This window comes from Cylas formicarius, unplaced genomic scaffold (assembly GCF_029955315.1).
Source record: "Cylas formicarius isolate icCylForm1 unplaced genomic scaffold, icCylForm1.1 PGA_scaffold_4__25_contigs__length_36172078, whole genome shotgun sequence".
In the NCBI taxonomy this organism is placed as follows: domain Eukaryota; kingdom Metazoa; phylum Arthropoda; class Insecta; order Coleoptera; family Brentidae; genus Cylas; species Cylas formicarius.
This window is the reverse complement of record NW_026844334.1, coordinates 3,920,813-3,941,077: the sequence shown is the minus strand read 5'-3', so window position 1 is coordinate 3,941,077 and position 20,265 is coordinate 3,920,813. Positions and strand designations below refer to the sequence as shown.

Here is a 20,265-nt window from a genome sequence, read left to right as displayed (position 1 = left end):
CTAAGGGTAAACAGCAGAGTGATGATGAAGTTTTGGTTGATATTGTTAAACCGAAAAGACTTAAATTCCTCTTAGTGTGTGCAATGCTGTACGAAAATAATCTTTTAAACATTTCTTTTTGATGTTGTGGTATTCTCAGTATACGTTTTTTTCTTACATTCAAGTCATGTTAAAAAGATATTCAGGAGATTTATACTTAAATAATTTAAAACAGAATGTAGCCAACCCGAAACAGCAACGTATGGAGAAATGGCGAATTCCATAAACAAGCAGCAAACATGGATTTTGTATTTTTTGGATACGATATTGCTCATCCACGCAGGTTGCGTTCACACCAGAGCAACGATTGAACTGTGACAAAACAATTGCACAAAGCAGTTTCTTTGTAACAATTGGAAGAAAAAATATATAAATATTTATTGACTAAATAAATAAGAACTAAAAGTTCAGATTTTCACGAAATTATATATTTTCACATATTTTCGACAACACCGTGTCTTTATCAAATGTAATAGTTACACTACCTGCTACTATATATACCGAAAAATGACAATAAAACCTTAATTGATGTTGTTATGAGAATTTAAGTTTAATAATGGGGAGGTATTTAAATCCAATTGATGTTTGAGTTACTGTTTTTAAGTGTGCAGCATAATTAGAATCAAGACTTTTGTTCTAAACACTCCTTTATGTTCTTTAATGCGTTTCTTGTAGGATCTACCTGTTTGTCCAATATAAATGTTAGGACAAGATCCGCATTCCAACCTGTAGACACCTGATTTTTGAGGTTTTGGAAATTTGGTTTTATTGCTTTTTAAAAATTTTCCTATTGCGTTGTTAGTTCTGAAAGCTATTTTAAAACCACATTTTGAAAAATGTTTTTTAACAATTCCTTCTTTAAATCAGTATTAATTGTAGGGTCAACCTGCGTCGTTTCATGATTTTGAATAGAAAAGTAAATTTTAGTGCCCTTAGCATATAGGAGATAATTACAATATTTTAAAGCCTTTACAAAGTTAGACGTATAGATTGCATAGAACAAGGGACCCAATATGCTACCTTGTGGTACACCTAATTCAACGGATAGTGGTTCGGAATCATTGTCGGAGAACACCTGTTGAAATTTATCGGATAAAAACGAATTTAAAAAGACGCGTGAATTTTCACTAAACCCAGTGTAGTGTAAAATTTAAATAAGCAATTTATGATTGATTGATCGTGACAAAAGCCTTGCTAAAGTCGAACGAACTTAGAATGGCAATTCTGCCTTCATCCGTTGTCTGAAGTAGATCCTCAGTAATATCCATCAAAGCACTCTCACAACTATCTTATTTAAACCGAGATCGTTTTGTAGGTATTGTATCAAAAACAGCAAAGAATTTTCTTATTTGCCTATCAATTATTTTTTCTAAAACTTTAGAAATAGTGGGAAGGATGCAATTGACATCAGTTGCTTAAATTCTTTGGCGTTCTTCACTTTAGGAAGCGGTGTGACCTATGCATGCTTCCAAGATTTTGGAAAATTAAATTATTATTATTATTATTAATGTTTAATTTATCATAGCCTATTGCTTTAAATTTAATATTGTTTATTATGTAAAATATTTCATCCTCTGTAGCCAATGTAGATAGACGTTTTCTAATTGATTGTTCTCATAAAAATTGATTAATTCCTGATCTGGTATTTTATTATTTTCGACAGAGTTTATTAAAAAATAATTCAGATCATTGGAATTTCGCAAATTATTTGGTAGAACATTTTCTTTGGGTTTGGTTATATTAAGTCTTTTTAACAATGACCACGTGTCCTTCGAATTTAAATTTTGAAATTTTTGACGTTTTTTGATGCTTTTTTTTTTCGCGGCGTATCGCTGATATGGAATAATTTTGGAGTTGTTTGTAATGTTGATAGTGAGCAGGAAGTTTTCTCGTTTTCTTAGTTTTTGCATCGATTTAATATTTTCCGTTATCCATGGAGCGTATGAATAATTTTTATTTTTTCTAAAACGTTTTGAAAATCCTCATAAAGTATTTTGTTTAAGGCCCTGTAATAAAAATCGACTGACTTAATATTTGATTTATTGCAAAGTAATTTGACAAAAACCAAACAATGGTCTGAAATGTTTAAATCTAACTCACCGAAATAATACTGTTATACAAAAAATTTTGAAGATATTAAGTAGACATTCAGTTCTTAAAGAATTCAACTCCGACATATGTATGTTGAAGTCACCCAGACACAGTTTAACCCAAACATACTCAACAAAATGTAGACTATTTGCTAGGAATGCCCTGCATTTCAAGTGTTCCTTTACCGCCAAGGCTATTTAAACGGCCTTAATGGAAAAAGTTATATATATTCAGGCTCAATCCTCGATCATCCACTACTTGACCAAGCCACGTTACGCCTATCAGATCATAATCATTCTCTAATACATGCTGCTGAGTCGGTACACAATTCGAGGTCAGCCATCTAACAATAATATGTGCAAAATGTCAAAAGAAAAAGGGAATGAGAACGAAGCTAAAAGGATAATTAAAGAAAAAAAACTGACTAGTATCGAAAACGACTGAATAAAGTTTGGTAACCAAGCATGCTACCGTCTATATCATCGGATCTTTAAAAAAATACATATACATATACATATGTATATATGCATGCAACTTTGTTTACTACCTCAGAACGGGCAATTATGAAAAAAAAACACATAACACCCTGTGTAATTCAAAATGTAAACTATGCGATTATCTGTCTACATAAATTTTCGCGATAAACATTCAATTTCGGGCCAGGGCGTGGAGCGCAGTTTGCGAACAGATTTTTCAAAAACAAAAATGCGGCCGCGCAGAAATTGCCAAAGTTTCGTCATTTTTAATAAAGTACGGTCGAAAGTTTCCCAAAACAAAACCGGTGGGTTACGTCTCCGTTTCGCAGCCCGGGTATCCTAGACAGATGCACTTAAAACTTTCGAACAAAACTTATGGAATCTTAAAGGGGATTTTTATATCTCCAGTTTAAATTCATAGTTCTGTTTTGAGCGGGTTTCCGGTTTTTGATAACGAGCCTATAAAATTCAGGCACAACAAAACCTAAAAACAACTAAAACATTTGCTTGCGAAATCATTTACACCTAAAAATCCATTCCTAAAAGAGGTAAAATATTTTTAATTTCTCCTTAAGTACCAAAAACATCTCAAATAACGATCTTGAAAATAAGTTAGCTGAAGATTGACAGAAACGTAATCTTGCCCCATTAAGGAGACTTAAGAGCTGATGTTTAAGAAAATATTTAGCACCTTCAAAACAAAGTTGTTAAACGCAACCATTTTAAAACCATGGATCGACCTTGCGCTGGCATCAATTATTTATTTTCCTTTTGTCTGCAGAGAGAACGAAACGTTTTTAATTTTTATAAAGCAATATTAAAAGCGTTAAAAATTCATGCGAGTTCGGTTTGAAAATAATTATACGCGACAACTAATTAAAGACCACGCATCTGTAGAGTCATATAAAATCCCTTAACATCGATAATTCGTACCACTATTCCAATGGATATCCTTTACCACGTGGATCCAACCGATCCCTTCTACTACACATTAAAGTACCTCCAGTATTTCTGGTTTTTTCCTACAGCGAGTATTGAAAAACGAAAATTTTGGATCGTTTCTTCTACCTTCAGAATATTTTCCTCGGCTTGCGTCGTCACAACCATAGCTCACTTCATAGTCTCTCTCAAAAGTAAGTGAACATTTAAGATAGATAGTCTCGAACCATTATTTCCAGATCAAGTCCGTTCAGTTATCATAGACGACCTCATCGTCATTTGCGGCGGAATCTGTATCATCCGTCTGGACTGCCAATATTGGATCCATTGTTGGGATTGGTCTGCTCTTTATACTCGCGTCACTAGTCGACGACCATTTGGAGAACCTCCGACCTATCGTACTACCACACGCAGGATGAACAAATTGTCGTTACTATGGATCATTTTTTGCACCGCAGGAGTCTGCCTGAGTGTCACGATGACCATTTCCGACCGTGAATGCGGTCGCAGGAATAAACGTCAAGGTTTGCAGGAAATTTGTAACATGATAACTCCAACTTGGATACCATACAATGGTGAGTCATGGATAATAAAGGATTTTGTGATTTGGTGGTGTTTACAAAGATTCGTTGCTTTCAAACAGGAACACTGCCTTCGCCATTTAAACACGCATTCCTGGGGTTCCAAATCACCGGCTACGTCTCATATTTCCTAACCTCGGCGGTGCTAATTATAATGATATGGGAGGTGGCAGAGGTGATCTTGACTCGCGTGGACCACTTGAAAACTGTGGTTAGATCAATTTTTGACGAAAACGATGAACCAAGGACTCGAAAGGAAATCGTTTTCGCCATTAGGTACCACGTAGAGTTGCTAAGGTAACAATTCCTCACTAAACTTCAGACCTAGACGACTGGAGTTAGTTAGTTGGAAGTTGAATAAAATCAAATTAAAAAGATACTGCACTCAGATCGCCTACAGCGTTGTCCAAGAGCCTTGCGGACGACTCAAGTTCTGATTTCAGATTAAGCTCGGAGTTCAAGAAGGTTGTGAGCAAAAGCGCGAGTCATGTCACGTGTATGTCAGGCGTCGTCATCGCATGCGTAGCGACCCAAGGCTTAAAGGTTGCGCAGCCGTTAATAATTGATAGAGGACACGATACAGAGAATAGTTTAAATTTTTAATAATTTGATATTCAATGAGTAGATAAGCACAGCGGGTTCCGGAGCAAAAATCGTGAAATGGAACCAACTTTGCTTATCGATTTATCGACAACCTATCGACTTTATCGTCACCTCTAGAGATTAGCACGTCGTTCGGTGATACTTATTTTGCAGGAAATGAACGCCAGTCTGTTGTACGAATTGAGCGGGTGGCTCATATCTCTCTTCGTATTTTGCCACACCGGACAAAGACTTCGAGATTCGGTACGGATTCGGGTTAACTTATGCGTGAAACCTTAAATTATGTCCCCTTCCAGATGTTAAGTATCGGATCAGCGTTGCTTGACTCCAAGTGGCACCAGGCAGATACGCCCACATTGAAGAAGGTGTTGATGATGCTATCTAGGACTCGAAAACCCGTAACCCTGGATACCATTCCTACCGGATCTTTGGATTATGTGCTCTATCTAGGGGTAAAATGGATGATAGTCCAGGAGACTAAATAGTCACATGTTTAATATTGAATATTTCCTTTTTAGATAATCAAAGCGTCCTATTCTTACTGCACTTGGATCTACAGCCTGACGGAAACTACGCATTGAGCTGCGCGTAACAACTCCGACACTCTCTAAAAGCAATAAAGATAACTCATCGTTAACTCATCTCGTTTGTGGCCTAATAAACTTCCACAGATAGGCAGACCCATTTACGCTGCAACCTATTAGAGTTTGGGAAAAATTTATGCTCGGGAAAATTACTGCCCAAACAAATGCCGCTATCAATTATTTCGTGACGAATTTGCTCGCGCTCCGTTACGTTCGCGAGCTCATTCCGTCCGCCATATTGCGTTAAACTGCGTTAAAAGCGGTCGCAATTTAATATCGGTCGCGTCCCACTCTGTATAATACACCCACCTCCATTCTGGCGCACTCAATACGAATTTGGAGCAATTTGCCCTAAAAGCCCCTACGCCAAAGTAAATTAGCGGTATAGTTTGGTTCAAATTACACGGTTGGCGTTTCGGTGACCGTGAAAACCTTAATCCTCCCTCTGACCGTTAAACCGAAGGTGTCAAATATACCGCTCATGCTGACGCAATAGAAATGCATAGAATAGGAAAGAGTAAAGTCCTATTAGTCAAGGCATTTACTTATTTAGCAAGTGAAATGTTTCATCTAAAATGGCTCCATAAAATAAAATCTAAAATGTAAAGTCATCAATATAAACTGAAAACAAATGACAAACAAAAACAAACAAGCAGTGCGAGGATCGTATGCAACATGAATTGAGATTAACAAAAATTACTTGCAGATAACAAAAGGTTGTAAACCACTTACAATTCATCATTACTCAAATATTTACCTAAATATATTCCGATTTTTAAAGCGACAACGCTTATGATTAAGCGACAAAATGGCAGGAAGTTTGTGGTGGACAATTCATTATTTTGTTAAAATGTTAAAAGTACTTCTGCCACAACAACCATTATGATATCTCCCCGTGCGAACGAATGGCCCTCTGAAAATATGTGATATCTTAGCGGACTTTGTTACTGTTACAAGGATATTATTGAGCTTTAAAATCTGATATATGTGTTCGTTGGTGGCAAATTTTTCTACCACCACCAGACGGCAGCAGAGTTGGCAGCCTGTCATTGGTTTTAAGGAGATGACCCCTCTATGTATTAGTTATTACTTTATACGTAGTATACGCGCTTGGCAACTAAACTCATATCTCGAAAAAGGTGCGTCCTACAGCGTCGCTATTGGTACACATGGAATCGGCATCAAAAAAAGTTTTTATTTTTGTCTGTTCTCTGTTGTCTGTTCTCTGTCGACGCTCTAAAAATGCGAATAACTTCCTAGCGATTTGAGCATAATTTCGTAAGAATTTTTCGCCATTTTCCACTGTTTTTCGTACATAGCTATGAAACACGATAAGTGTCCGAAATTCAAAGCTATCGAGTTCAAACTGGGCACCGGTACAAAGTATAGTTAGTTTAGCTAGGGGGAGGGGGCTGGGCGGTCGAGAAAATTTTTAAAAACATTTAAAATTGCACACGTTTCACAAAAACGATTGCAAATGTCGAAACAAATTTTGAACTAAATCATTAAGAATAAGATTTTCTAAAAATTTACAGGTTGCATCGGCAATTTGCAAAAAACTAAAAAATAGGTAGCTCTTTTAAAGACAATTGGCTATAACTAGATATCCAAAATATTTCTATTAAATTCTAATTCTATTCTAAAAATTCTAATGCACAGGATATTTCGTGCTATATTATAAAATATGGTGTCTTAAATATGCAGCTATCAACTTTCGATTTGACATTTCAACCTGACAAGTTAGGTGCAATTAAAAGTCGTGAAGTATTTTTCAAAAATTTTTAAAATTTATTTATGCTTATAGAAAAAAATATTTTTCTCATAAACCATTTAGCCGTTTTACGGTTTTCGTCTATTTCATGCGCTGTTTGGGATATTTGAATAATCCAAATGAAAATCAAAATTTCTCGAACTCAATTTAGACGCGATGACGTGAAAGCTGGCGATCTTATGGCTTAATGGCTAATTTACTTCTGCTCTTCCTTCAGTTGATCTCTAGTTCCAAAGTGAAGACTGATGAATCTTTAATCAATTTTGTTGCAGGCAATGCAGGTACCACCAAAGCAGCTTTAATCAAATCTTAAAATGGGATATTTTGATCGACACTCATTAAGAAACGCCATTAGTTTTGTATTTTTGTTAAATGTGCGAAAAAAGAAGGAAAAAATGCCGCGGGCGGTGATCCTTCGTCGTCTCTTCGATCCAGACAAAATTGAATTTGCAAATGCCGTAATTTGAACACCCCTCCCACCCCTAAAGCGTGGCAAAAAAAATGGAAAATCTCTCCCGCGGGCGGCGCAGCTGATTAAAGAACATTTGCTTGGCTTTTTAAGGTAGAAAGGAAGACGGCGAACGAAATGGCAATTATAGAGGAGGAGGAAGTTGGTAACAAAAAGAATCTGGTCGTGACGGGGGTCTTAATTGTAAGATCAAAGCGATCTCGAAAATATCCATTAATTGAAACTAAAAAGCAATTTTTATTTAATAGAAAATCGTTATTGATAATATTATTCTTATGCTACTAACGCAGGGTGGCTGAGGATAACTCACATTTTGAAAATAAGAATAAGAGTCTAATGGTAACGAAAGTTCACACAAAATTAATAAAATTTTACACTTATTTTTCCAATACAGCCACTTAACAGACTGTAATTTACAATAATAAAATAATAAATAAATAAAAAAGGGAACAACTCTTATACCTAGCGTCATAGTAGAGCTTCAACCTTTACTTAGGCTTAGGCTTAGGCTTTATTTCGGAAGTTGGCTAACATCATCGCTATTTTAAGTTTTAAAAATGACTTGACACTCAGATTTCTGCGCCAGAATATTCTTCTCCTTCCAACATATATTTAGAACCTCTCATGATGTGGCTGATTCTTGTCAGAACCTCCACGTGCTACTTAGGCTACTTAGTAGTAAGTTATCTATACTCTCAATTAAAACTCTGGCTTTAATGAATGAATAATGTCATTATTATAATTATTATGATTTTATTTGATTAATGAGTGAAAATGATCATTATAATTATTATTATTTTAAATCATTTTTACTGTGCTAACTGGGTTTGCGTACGCTTACAATGTCGGTTGCATAACTATCCGACTTTTCGGTTACCCCTCGGATTTAAAATGTAAAAAAGGGAGAAAACGGAAAATCCGACAGTTCGGAGAAAATGGCGTTTCGACAGGTCGGTTCTGCGGAGCGTGTCCATTGTTAAAATCTAATATAACTAAGTTACTGAAGTCACGCAAGAAGGCTTTTAAAAACATCGTAAAATTTCGATGGTCTCTCTTTTTCAAGTGATTTTCATAAAGGCTGCCCTAAATTGGATATAAAGTAAAGGGATTTCATCAAATTTTCACCTTTACTTAAACTTATCGGGGATTTGCAACACGCTAACGCACCTCACTACAAACTCTTAACTTAACTTAATACACCCTGCCGAAATTATAGAAGAGCGAAATCTAAAACAATATTGATGACAAAGAACAATAAAATATATATGTATATAAAATATATAGCAGAAACCTCTCTTTAGAATCCTTTTGTTTTTGAGTTATCGATATTTATTTCCGAAATTATTTAGACACCCTCTCCAGATAGAGCAAAGAGCATTAAGAAATGAATTGGTCTCAGCTGTAAAACAGTACCCACTGTGGTGACCATTTCAGAAATTTCAAAATAATTTCCAGCGTTTTCCCCTTGAACTAATACCGTACCTTGTTACCTTACCACTGTATAATACACGATTTGTCATGAGGAAACAGTGTTTTTAAATTTGTTCTTACGAATTTGCAAATTCATCAAGCCAATTCATCAGTATCTGAATTAAGCACAATACTATCATTTTAATTTATACACAAAACACCTCGCTGTCACAGTAAAGTAAAATAATCTGTGGATTCTGAGACGCTGTAGTTTGTCTATGGGGCGTATGGTGGGGTCACTACACAAATTGTAATTATTATGATACCCAACTATGCAGTGATCAGATGCCCACAAACTGTCAGAAATATTTTGAAGAGATGTGATGGTCACAAGACACACCACTAAGTAGATGAATTCCTGTTGTGACGCTTCACTCGTGCCTAAAGAGACTCGTTAATAAAAGGTCTTCATTGCAAAATACATTTTTCTTTTTACAAAACTTCTGAATTTCTCCTGCGTCGGTTTTTAAGTCGAACTTGCTGATGTTTCGCCAATCATCCTGTCGGCTTCTTCAGAGCTTGACTGAAGAAACTGGCTCGTATTTTACTCTGTGCCTGGTTATATATTGTTTGAGGGGCGCGGAGCTAAATGAGCTGCATAAACACCGTCTCAGATGACTGATTCCCATATTGGTGACAGGTAGAGACCTGAGTCGCGGTTAAGATTGTTAGGTTGTCTATAGATTTCTATAGGCTCTCGGATTTTTCGTTGGTAGAAGAACTGATTACATGCAAGAATTTCAGTTCTATCTAATAAAATGTAATGTCCGGTTTCATGAGTGTGTTCGGCAACAGCTGATGAGTTTATTTGTCTTAGTCGTAAGGCTCTTTCTTGTTCTTGGAGCCCAGTTGATATTTTTCGTCCGGTCTCTCCAATGTATTCTTTGGTGCATATGCATGGAATGCTGTAAACTCCTGGCATCTCAAATTGAATTTTGTCTTTGACGGACCGAAGATGTAGAGAGATTTTTGGACAAGTGATAAATCTGGTTTTGACGTTATATTTCTTTAGAACTTTTGATATGTGGTCAGTAATGTTTTGAATGTAAGGAAGGACCACAGTGGCAAGTATAGGATTGCTTTCGGCCTCATTGCTATTGGAAGGTTGTGGTGTTAAAAAAAGATTAAAAGTGTTTCTTTCAAATACATCTTTATGTGCAATTGACATTATATAATTTTTTAACAATATGTTCTAGGTAAACAATAAACCTTTCGTGTCGAGGATGAAAATAACGGATGACCCAATCAGTTTCTAGTCCTCCGTTGGCGATTAAAACGAACGCTTCCGTTTTCATCTATCGGCTCGATAGCCCCGATCAAATCAAATCTAGCTTACACTAATCACCGTAGTCCTATTTTAAGGAATTCCTCTAAACGTCTCTGCGATTTTAACGGTGGACGATAACAGGGGGCCGCCTCCAAAATCCCCCGATTAGAAAGTACGAGATTGAGCATAGCTTGAGAGGCCGCCATTGGCGTACCTAAAGTTCTTTTCCCTACACTTAGTCTCCCTTTAAGAGTTCATTCCTTTAATCCTTCGATAAAAGCGCGTCGTAGTTATCGGAACCTTAAAGGTTGCCGCTTTCGATCCAGTTACGGTACGAAACGTTTCAGAATGGCGGCGACTACCGACGGCGCCGCTGGGATTTTTCGGATCGGGGGAATTGCATTCAAATGGCAATTTGCTGACGCGATTTCTCTCAAGATACGGTTCGATTTCGCGAGAGGTTTATCCGATTTAAAAAATTTTGGACGGCGAAACGTGCCTTATTAGTTTACGTTTGATATCGAAAATTGGACGTTTTTGAGTGTTCGAACGATTTTGCCTAAATATATCTTTGATTTCTTGTTTCATTAATTAATTTATAATAAATTTCACAGAGTTGGACTGTTCAAGTAACAAATAAAAGTAAAACTGGGAAGCCATCTTAGCAAAGTAGATAAGCAAAGCCGGTTCCAGAACAAAAAATTGTTAAATGATAAAGAAAAAAATAATGACAAATAATAAAATAAAAGAACCAGAGGTCCGACTGCGTGATAAAATGTAGTTGAGGTTTCTAATGGCAGAGTCCTCTCCCCTCAGGACCAATCTCACACAAACACAGCAGTGAGAGGGTCTTCTTTGTCATTACAAATTTTTTACCGAACTGACGTTAGTTACATATATAAATAAACGTTAAGTATTATTGTTCTTAAAACATCTGATTAAGCAACTTCTATATATCCTCCAAAGCTTAACACGTAAAGAAAGCAACTGTACTGTACATAACTTTTAAAGATGAGAAGCGAGAAAATTAACGACTTAGTAAATTAATTTACAGGAACAAAAAAAATTATTCGTAATATTGTAAATAAATCTCTTCAGATTTCGAGTATTTCATAGACAGATAAATGTTGAATCAGTTTATTTTTGAATGTCCAAAACATTTTAATGTCAACAGTGTATATATAAACAATTAAACAAATAATTTAAATATTTAAGCGAATAAAAACACTTTCCCGTGAAAATATTTTGGCTTCTGACTTGAAAAAAATCTAGTTTTTCCTAGCAAGATTGTAGATTTTTATATCCACATATTCCGCCTTTGCTTACAGGATGACAAACTATAAAAAGAAGCTTAACAAGTTTTTGTTTCTTGTGTTATACTGAAAGAGTGCATGGTTCTTCAAAGTTTCAGGAAATCGAAGAAATTGTTTCCAATTTTTGCTCTTCGACACTCAATAACACACCAGAATTTTTATTGACGTTTTTGGAACGAATTTCGTAACTACAATGTTTGTGCAATTTAAATGCATACAGTTTGATACATAGCAAATGCACGTTAAGTCGCTGAGGCTCTTTTTATTTTTTGCTGATACTGCGCTCTCGGTGTCGTCAGCGAAAGCATCAAAAATTATATCTCAGAGTTGCTTTGTCGGCAGACCGTCCGCGTAACAAACAATGGAGAGCCCTTTGGAAAAGTTTCTCAATATTAATATTACTACCGAATCTATTCATAAAATTAATTAAATTGTAATAACATGTTTCTTGTTGGCAAAGAGAACGACTCGAAAATGAACTGGCAAATATTGGCCCTGAGCGAGAGATTTTAACTATGCTCTCTGTTTTATGACCTGCGGTGTAAAACCCGGGGGTCTGTTGCTTTCGAACAGTCTCGCGATTGCGGCCCGAGTTGCGATAAATCCTCCGCGAGCATTGTTATTGCGTTGCGGTTTATTGGTGTTAAACACTGATTTGGAGCATCGAGAGACAAGGCCCGACGGAAATCTGGGTTGTAAACGCGGAATTTGTGACCGCCGTAAATCAAGTCGACCGCGATCTCTCTTTCGAATTCTCGTTTTCGACCGTGCCGACGACGTGCGATAGTTCGACGGCACGTAACTATCTAAAACTACGTCTATATCCGTGGTGTCCCTTATAAAGTAGGGCATATATTTGCGACGGACCGATTAAAACTCGGCTCGGGGAAATTTCCATACATTTTACATATTTTTAATTAAGACCGCGTTCCCGATCTCTATTAATCAACCCGCAGATATACAAAACTCCGGTTGCAATGTAAATAGACCGGAAACCGCTCCGTTCAAACAGACAAACGTTTGTGAGTGAAGATTTATCTGCGGATACGCCGGTTGGTGGAGCCGCAAGAGCATAATATTTAGTGATTCATTTAACTGACAGATATTGAACTATGGACGCAGCTGTCCCATAAAAAGAAAGCATAAAATGCCACAAAAAAAACCCTTTTTCAGTGTCTAGTTTAAATTACGTCTTCAAAGTTAAATCTAATTAAGAACTATTTAGAGCTTTTTATTAGAGTAGGTTGATTGTTACGTTTAAACTCAACAAAACTCAAAGCAATAGGTCAAGACCCGGAAACGCGTTCTCTACCCTGTTATAAGTACGGCAACAACTGATAATCGGAGAGAGAAGAATGGTTTGAATGATATCTAGATACAGGCACCGTTTACCTGTTTCGAAGAATGGAAACGAAAGGAGATTCAATCAAATTGTTTCCAACTTTTTAAAGAAATAATAAATCAAAATGAAGGTTTTCACTATAATAAAAAAAAATCTGTGTCTATTGAATCTATAATTTATAGCATTTACAGATTTTCGTTGTACACTCTACAGCAGTTCGATATATTTAAAATACATTGGATTCCAGACCGGCGTAGCATATTTCAATTATTAGTCACCCGTAAATTAAATCCAATTCTCTTTGTAGCCTTTTAAACAATATTTTCTATGTGCATCTCAAAAAGAAGTCCCGAATCTTTTACAGAATCCGAAAATTTCAGTTTGTAGTTACCTAATTTTTTAGTAAACAAAATATAGTGACATTTCTCAGCGTTAACAAACGATCTGTTCAGAGAAAATATTCTTCAAAATTCGACAAATCTCCCTGAAACAATACGCAGTCTGCCGCGAAGTGTACTACCTGGGATATATTCCAGATTTAACGCACAAATTCATGAACAAATATCAGGAACGGCAAATAACGCCATCAACAGTTTCTGAAGGTCATGACCAAGATCAAAATATTTGTATCTAGCATTTTCTTGTAAAAATAATTCAAGATTCAAGATTCTCGTCCATATTTATGGTGCATCTAGAGCAATCTAACACCATGTTTGCCGAAACGTCAGCAAGATATAGTCAATACATGATGCAGGACAAATCAAGAAAAATTGTATCTCCAAATCTCATGATCCTCTAGTTCAAGATATCAAAACACCAGGAAAACGTTATCGCGAAAGCATTCGACAGAGTTTAATCCTGTGGAATTTGAAGTCGTCAGTATTCCCCAAGTCTCGCCATAGACAAACGGCGTAATCAGCCGGATCGTCTCTCGAGCAAAACAACCACCTAAAGCCTGTGCGCTCTTCCTAGAGTAATTATCTCCACCCGGAGCAATTTCCCCCCAATGCCTCGCTCAAATCGGAGCTTCGTGCCCGCAGTTACGATGCTCCGCCGTCCGCGTTAACGCCTTACATGATCTCAGTATCCCTCAATTTCCCGCATTTTAGCCCTCAATGGGCTACATCCGTGACGCTCCACTACGTAGGTCCGTCCGGCAAAGAGAATTACGTTCCGGTCAAGGTTCCACTTAATAACATTTTTTGTGCCCTTTGTATAACGCTTCGACAACATACCTATATTCAATTCCAACGAGTCGTTTCTTTCATAATTTTAGTTGAGAAGATATTGTACCTCCGTTTCTTCAGATTAGCCCCCGCATATGGTTTCTCCCCAGGTTTTTTTTTCCAGACATATATTTCATTGTAATGTAAATCAATATGTAAAAAGTATATTTGTTTAATGTCAAAATGGCTTTGTACTTCCTGTTCTGTTTTAGAAACAGTTTTAAAAAGCGCCTCTGTAAAATTTCAAGTTTTCCAAGAGTAAAAGAGTATCCATCCCACGATCGAGCTTAGATTGAAAGAGAGTATAGCAAATGTTCTCTAATCTGTTTCGTTTAAGGAGTTTTGCTTTATCCAAAAATTTTGTTAATTCATCGGAAACTTTTGTAGATATTAAACAAATTGAAACGGAAAAATACCAACAGTAAGGGTATGGCGATAACAATAGTATTATGCAGAAACAAAAATATAGGCAATAAATCAATTGATAAATAAATCATCAATTAATAAATAATAATTGTATACAGGGGAATTGAGTTCGGAAACTTGGAGGAAACATTCAACGTGGTAAAATAATAAAAAATAAATAAAAATCAAAATCAAAATAAATAAGACCTAAATTAAACCAACATTAAATAAAAATAAACCCTTTGAACATGAAAGGCCGAAGATCATTTTTATGCAAACTTCCAAAATGTAGAGTAAGCAATTCTTTCCTCAGCAGCAAGTTTTCTCATACTCTCGTTGACGGGTTAGCCTCCACATTTTGAAGTATTCTTTCTTCTTTTACAGCGGTTCTTTTATACCATGGTGTCCTTTTATTCATATAATTAGGATTGAATGATCTTCTTTCACCAATACACTTCAGTGTATGCTGATGAATGTCTTAGCAGATGGAACGTTTCTATTGGGATAAGCCTAGATATAAAGCCGTAGTCCTTGATTTGCATTTCAATTTGCTCTTCCGTAGCAAAACTGAATATCGCAATATTTTTAATTGAAACTATTTCTTAACAGATGGTGACAATGACTTTTTCAAATTTCATTAAGTCCTGTTAGGTAAAATCACATTTACAGGTAAAATTCGATCAGAGAATAAAAAATCGACTTGTGGCTAAACGATAACACTTAGCGACCTACGACAAGGGCAATAGTTTTGAGAATTTGGGATACAAGGAAAATTAAAAAAAATGTTCCAGGTAAAGTGATCATTAGTGACAGATTTCTGGAAAACTTTTATTTTGTAAAGATGACTTTAACTAAATCACAGAAAATATTAACTTCCGAATTTTTGTTACATGACCTTTTATTATTTATTACTGCGTCTAACAAAATTTTACATTCTTAGGAGTAACCAGTGGCGCCGAATGTTCTAATACCTACTACTGACATTGCTAGGAGTGAGACCTAAGGTCTTCGAACCTCCGTATACCTACTACTTACGTCGAAGAACTGCGCTTTAAAGGCGGATAAGCGTCGAATATCACCACTGAAGTTGCTAGGTGTTAGAGCTATGGGTAAGAACCTTCTAAATGCAACCACGGCTAGGAATGAAATCCCTTTTGCTAATCCCGAATTCCGATCCATCACGCGAAATAAACAAAGACTTAAAAGATTAAACAAATCGCTTTGTTTACCGAAAACGGCAGTATTAAACGCGTCGCAATCTCCCAAAAGACGAGCGGGATGGTGGGGGGAGGCGCGTCGTAATAATTTTTCCGTAAAAACCGATCCCATTATCTTCGTCGCGTCCTGCTCCTTACTGCCTGCTGCCTCCTAATGGTTTCCCCTGTCTTGTTCGTTTACATTTACACGCCTTTTTCGTGTTTTTGTTTGGCCGCTCTTTTTATCCCGAGATTTACCCTCTTACGGGCTTCCGGTTTTCCAGCTGGTTTTTGTTCGACGCCCCGGATCCGCGCAGAGACACTGCAATTACTCGGAATTGTCGGGAAAAAAAACTAATTAGACCCTTTTTGCGGGGATCGTCCCATCGCGCCAGAAACACTTATTCGTTTCGTAAGAAACGTCAGATGGGTTCGAGGTTAGATTCTTCAGTTCATAATTTTCGTATTCGGAATTATTCCTGCATGTCAACTAAGTAAAAGTTGCTAATGCTGCACTTTAGTTATAATAGCAGATAGAGAAATTTTAGCTCTAAACGTCGCCCATCGTTCCAAACTGTTTTATCGATTAAACCAGGAATTTAACGCAGGAAGGTTCTCGTTTCTTACAGGGTTTAAATAAATAAAAGGCATCCCCCCCGCTTAATACCAAACGCTCTGCCGGCAGAAGAACACTGCTTCAGAGCCTATGATGAGCATGCTCAATATATTTATCCTATTTTCATTTGGTATCAAAGTATACATCCCAGGCCCTCATTGAGTCAGCATGTGTGTGCAGTAGAGAGTCTGGTTCTGATGTATTTTTATGGAGAATTTTTAAAATTGATAGGTAATATGTTGTACGTGCGGAAGTACTGCGGGGCAGGTTTAGGGTTACTTTAGGTTGAGTAAGAAAATAGCACATTATGGAGCAAAGTATTACAAATGAAGTCAGCAAAATAGAATACCATTAAAAAAATATGTTACATAGAAAGAAATGTCCCTACATTGAACAATCCCTTAATCCGCAAAAAAGCTTACACCTTACTGAATGAAACAAGCATTGTGATGGTTGGTTAGTTGGCATGACTTCTGAGTGTGGGTACAAGCTGTCCACGATGTCATATAAATGGATTGTTTCTGGTGCATATACTCTTAGTTTCAAAATTCTTTACAGACTGCGGAAGGTCTTTGACAAAGAAAAATAACACCACATTATATTTTATCACCTCCATTTCTAAATAGTATTCATTATCATATACGATACTGTTTGATTGTTTTTTTTAGGGATCTGTGGTTCCACGTGTTACAAATAAAACGGATCGTCGGGTCTTTTTGGATTATTATTTCCACCGCATAAAATTTGTATTCGTATGCAAATTCCGGACCGCGACAGGGTCATAAAGTCGCCGTTATTTTAGTACAGGTAATTTAATATGAATGGAGCGTGGAGGTATTTTTTTTGACAAAAAACTCCATTTTACGGCAAACCCGACCGGGTTCACGCACCGTGCGATCCCGTCAGGACGTCAGGTGGAAACGACAGGTCGTAATAAATATTTATTTTTCGTGTAGATGTTTACAGGAGGGTCAATATCCCTCCTGCGAAGGTCGATTTTTGAACGGTCTATTTCCGTCGACGGGAGTTAATTTTGACGAGGCCTGAGGTTTCGAGGGCTTAGCGGGACTTACTTTTAATTTAAACGGAAAGTTTTCTAACTAGAACACCTGGAGCGAAATATATTTTAAATTTTTTAATGTGGTTTGGTTTAATGTTGTGGTTTGAAGTTTATCCTTATCATGTACAAAATGGTGTGTTGAGTCCTAATGAGAGATATCGACTGTTAAAAGTTTAGTAGTTTGAATACTACAAGTTTTAAGACATTTTAAATACCCCGATCTTTGTGAGCCCCTCTTTTTGCTATACAATCAATCCATCTTAACCGATAAATATCCTGGACTTTGGAAAATTGCCCCATTTTCACTCTCTTAAGCCACTTCGGGAAATTGTTTGAGTGACTTGTTTTAGAGCAATTATTCTTTATTGTTAAGGGGTAAAAGATCAATCTCAACTAATTTGGTACCATTTGTTCGGTCAGTCAGTGACAATATGGGGCAGGAGTTGGAGACTTTCGGCGTTTGTACTGATTTCTCCAAAGTTTTCGATAAAATACACCACCCAACTCTTGCCGTGAAACTGGAGAATTTCGGTGAGCAGGGTCTCGCCCTCCTTAAGAGTTACTTGTGGGTGTGATCTCAGTATGTTGTTGTAAATGGGATAAAATCAAAGAGTACAAATATAACTGCGGGGGCACCTCAGGGGTCACATTTGGGTCCGTAATTGTTTGCCATTTTCCCGTATGATGTTTGCCAATGCTTTTTACATAGTACTTACTCTTTGTACGCAAATGATATAAATTTTAAAAATTGATTCATTCGGCGGCAGACTAGGCCTTGTTGCAGAGAGATTTGTCAAATTTGAAACAATAGTGTACTCTGAACAGATTGTAGGACTTGGGTATTACATTGGATTCGGGCTGCTTCTTTTTGAGATGCACGTAGAAAACATTGTTCAAAAGGCTCTAAAGAGTCTTGGATTTATTCTACGGGTGACTAATGGGATTACTAATGAAAAACATTTAATAATACTTTTTTACAGTCTTGCCATACCCGTGTTGGGATACGCTACTCCAGTCTGGAATCCAATGTATTTTAAATATTTCGAACGGCTGGAGAGTGTACAACGAAAATTAGTAAGTGCTCTAAATTATAGATTTAATAGATAGAGACCTTTTTTTAGTTATAGTCATTCATTTCTATTGTATTGTATTGTATTTTATTTGATTGAATTTCCTTTCGCTTTGGAAAAAAATCTTTAATTGTAATCTCTACTTTCTTCGTAATAGTCAAACGGCATCTAGATACCATTCAAAATACTCTCACCCGTACTTACAACAGTAGATAACGCGTTTCCGGATTTTGATCTATTTGCTCTGAGCTTTGAAGCATTTATACGACACTTAAGACGGTATACCAATAAATATATATAATTATTAGTTCTTAATTAGATTTGGATGGTAAAAAATTATTTAAACTAGTCCACTGCCAAAGTATGTCCTTTTTGCGACATTTTGTGCTTTCCTTTCATTGGACAGTTGCGTCTATCTGTAGAAAAGACTTGTTTATAAAATAAATTGCGTATGATACTGCGACGAGGCCACAAGAATAAGCTTTGAGCAAAACATTCAAGAATTGAATGTGAAACGATTGATAAGAAATTCAACTTAAAACTAAACCTTGATATTGATGATTTCGATTACTGTTACGAATCGTAGTTGAGCTAAACTACTTGGTGCGGTCATCGATGACAGATTCAATTGGTCGAGGCAAATTATAGTGCAGTACTGCTAGGTATGGTCTGTTCATAGATATAAGAAAGTGACTAATTGCTTTTGAACCGATTATCCAAGGGTGGTCATTAACATACAGTGCAACAAGATTATTACCTTAATTAATAATTAAAACTTAAATAATTAATTAATTTTAATTTGCTCTCAGTAATTGCGAAGCCTTAATTTTTTTACTTCTCTCTTCCCATATTCTTGACCTATTCGCTATTTGTTTTTCTTCCTGTCTCTTTTTTTTCACAGTCACAAAATTTTGGAGTGATTAATAATTAATAATTACTTTAATTATTAGCGATTGTCAAATTTCATTTGCTCGATGGGCTGGGAGGATGGAGGATTTTCACGTTTGTTCTCCAACTACTTAATTATAATTTTTATTTGCATATTATTGTAGTTTTTAAATATAACAAATGATATTCTACATTCCGCGTAACTATCCCCCTATGGGGTTCCGACGAAAAGCACGACCGCCCCGCAGGTATTATCGAAAAGGCCAAATCAGTGTGCTAATATTTCACCCCCTCAAACTTCCCCAACCCAAAACCAAATGCTCTCGCTCGTAACCGAATAAATCACGAATATCGAATACCGTGCGGACTGAATGGATTTTCTCAATTAGAAGCGAAACACAAGCGACGACCGGAGACCGGAGATATCCCTGCTTTCACGGATTTAACCCCCCAGCCGCCCAGGTACCCCCGTCCAGCCAATTAATTGTACTTTAATTTCCTGCCGATTATCAATCACAACGGCGGACTAACTACCTCAATACGGACGCGGTATAATAATTTACGCGGAAAATGTGACAATAGAAAATGGCAGACTGTGCGACGGTGGCGCAGTCGATTGGATTTTTAATTAAATCGTCACGACGGCCGATATACGCGAACTTCTTGCGCTAAGCGATTGTTAAGGCAATTTTAACGATTTTATAGTCCGTTTTCGTTTAGTGGGGAGAAATGAAACCTTTTAAGTGAAAGGTACCCTTAGTTTATGTGGTTTCACCAATTTTGCACTGTCATCTGTAACTTTATTGAATATAGTAAGTAGACGATAGTTTTAACTGTCAATGGATTTAAATAATATTTA

The 20,265-nt window shown here is 36.5% G+C and overlaps 1 protein-coding gene across 1 annotated transcript; it reads left to right on the top strand.

The window, feature by feature from the left end:
- The first annotated feature begins 3,549 nt into the window (after positions 1-3,549).
- On the top strand, positions 3,550-5,344 carry LOC132700833 (odorant receptor 82a-like). The gene is made up of 7 exons (XM_060668401.1): positions 3,550-3,739; positions 3,785-4,120; positions 4,189-4,423; positions 4,570-4,669; positions 4,883-4,972; positions 5,026-5,181; positions 5,248-5,344. Exons 1-7 carry the CDS (start codon positions 3,550-3,552, stop codon positions 5,308-5,310), a joined length of 1,170 nt encoding a protein of 389 aa, XP_060524384.1. The 3' UTR covers positions 5,311-5,344.
- The last annotated feature ends 14,921 nt before the right edge of the window (positions 5,345-20,265 follow it).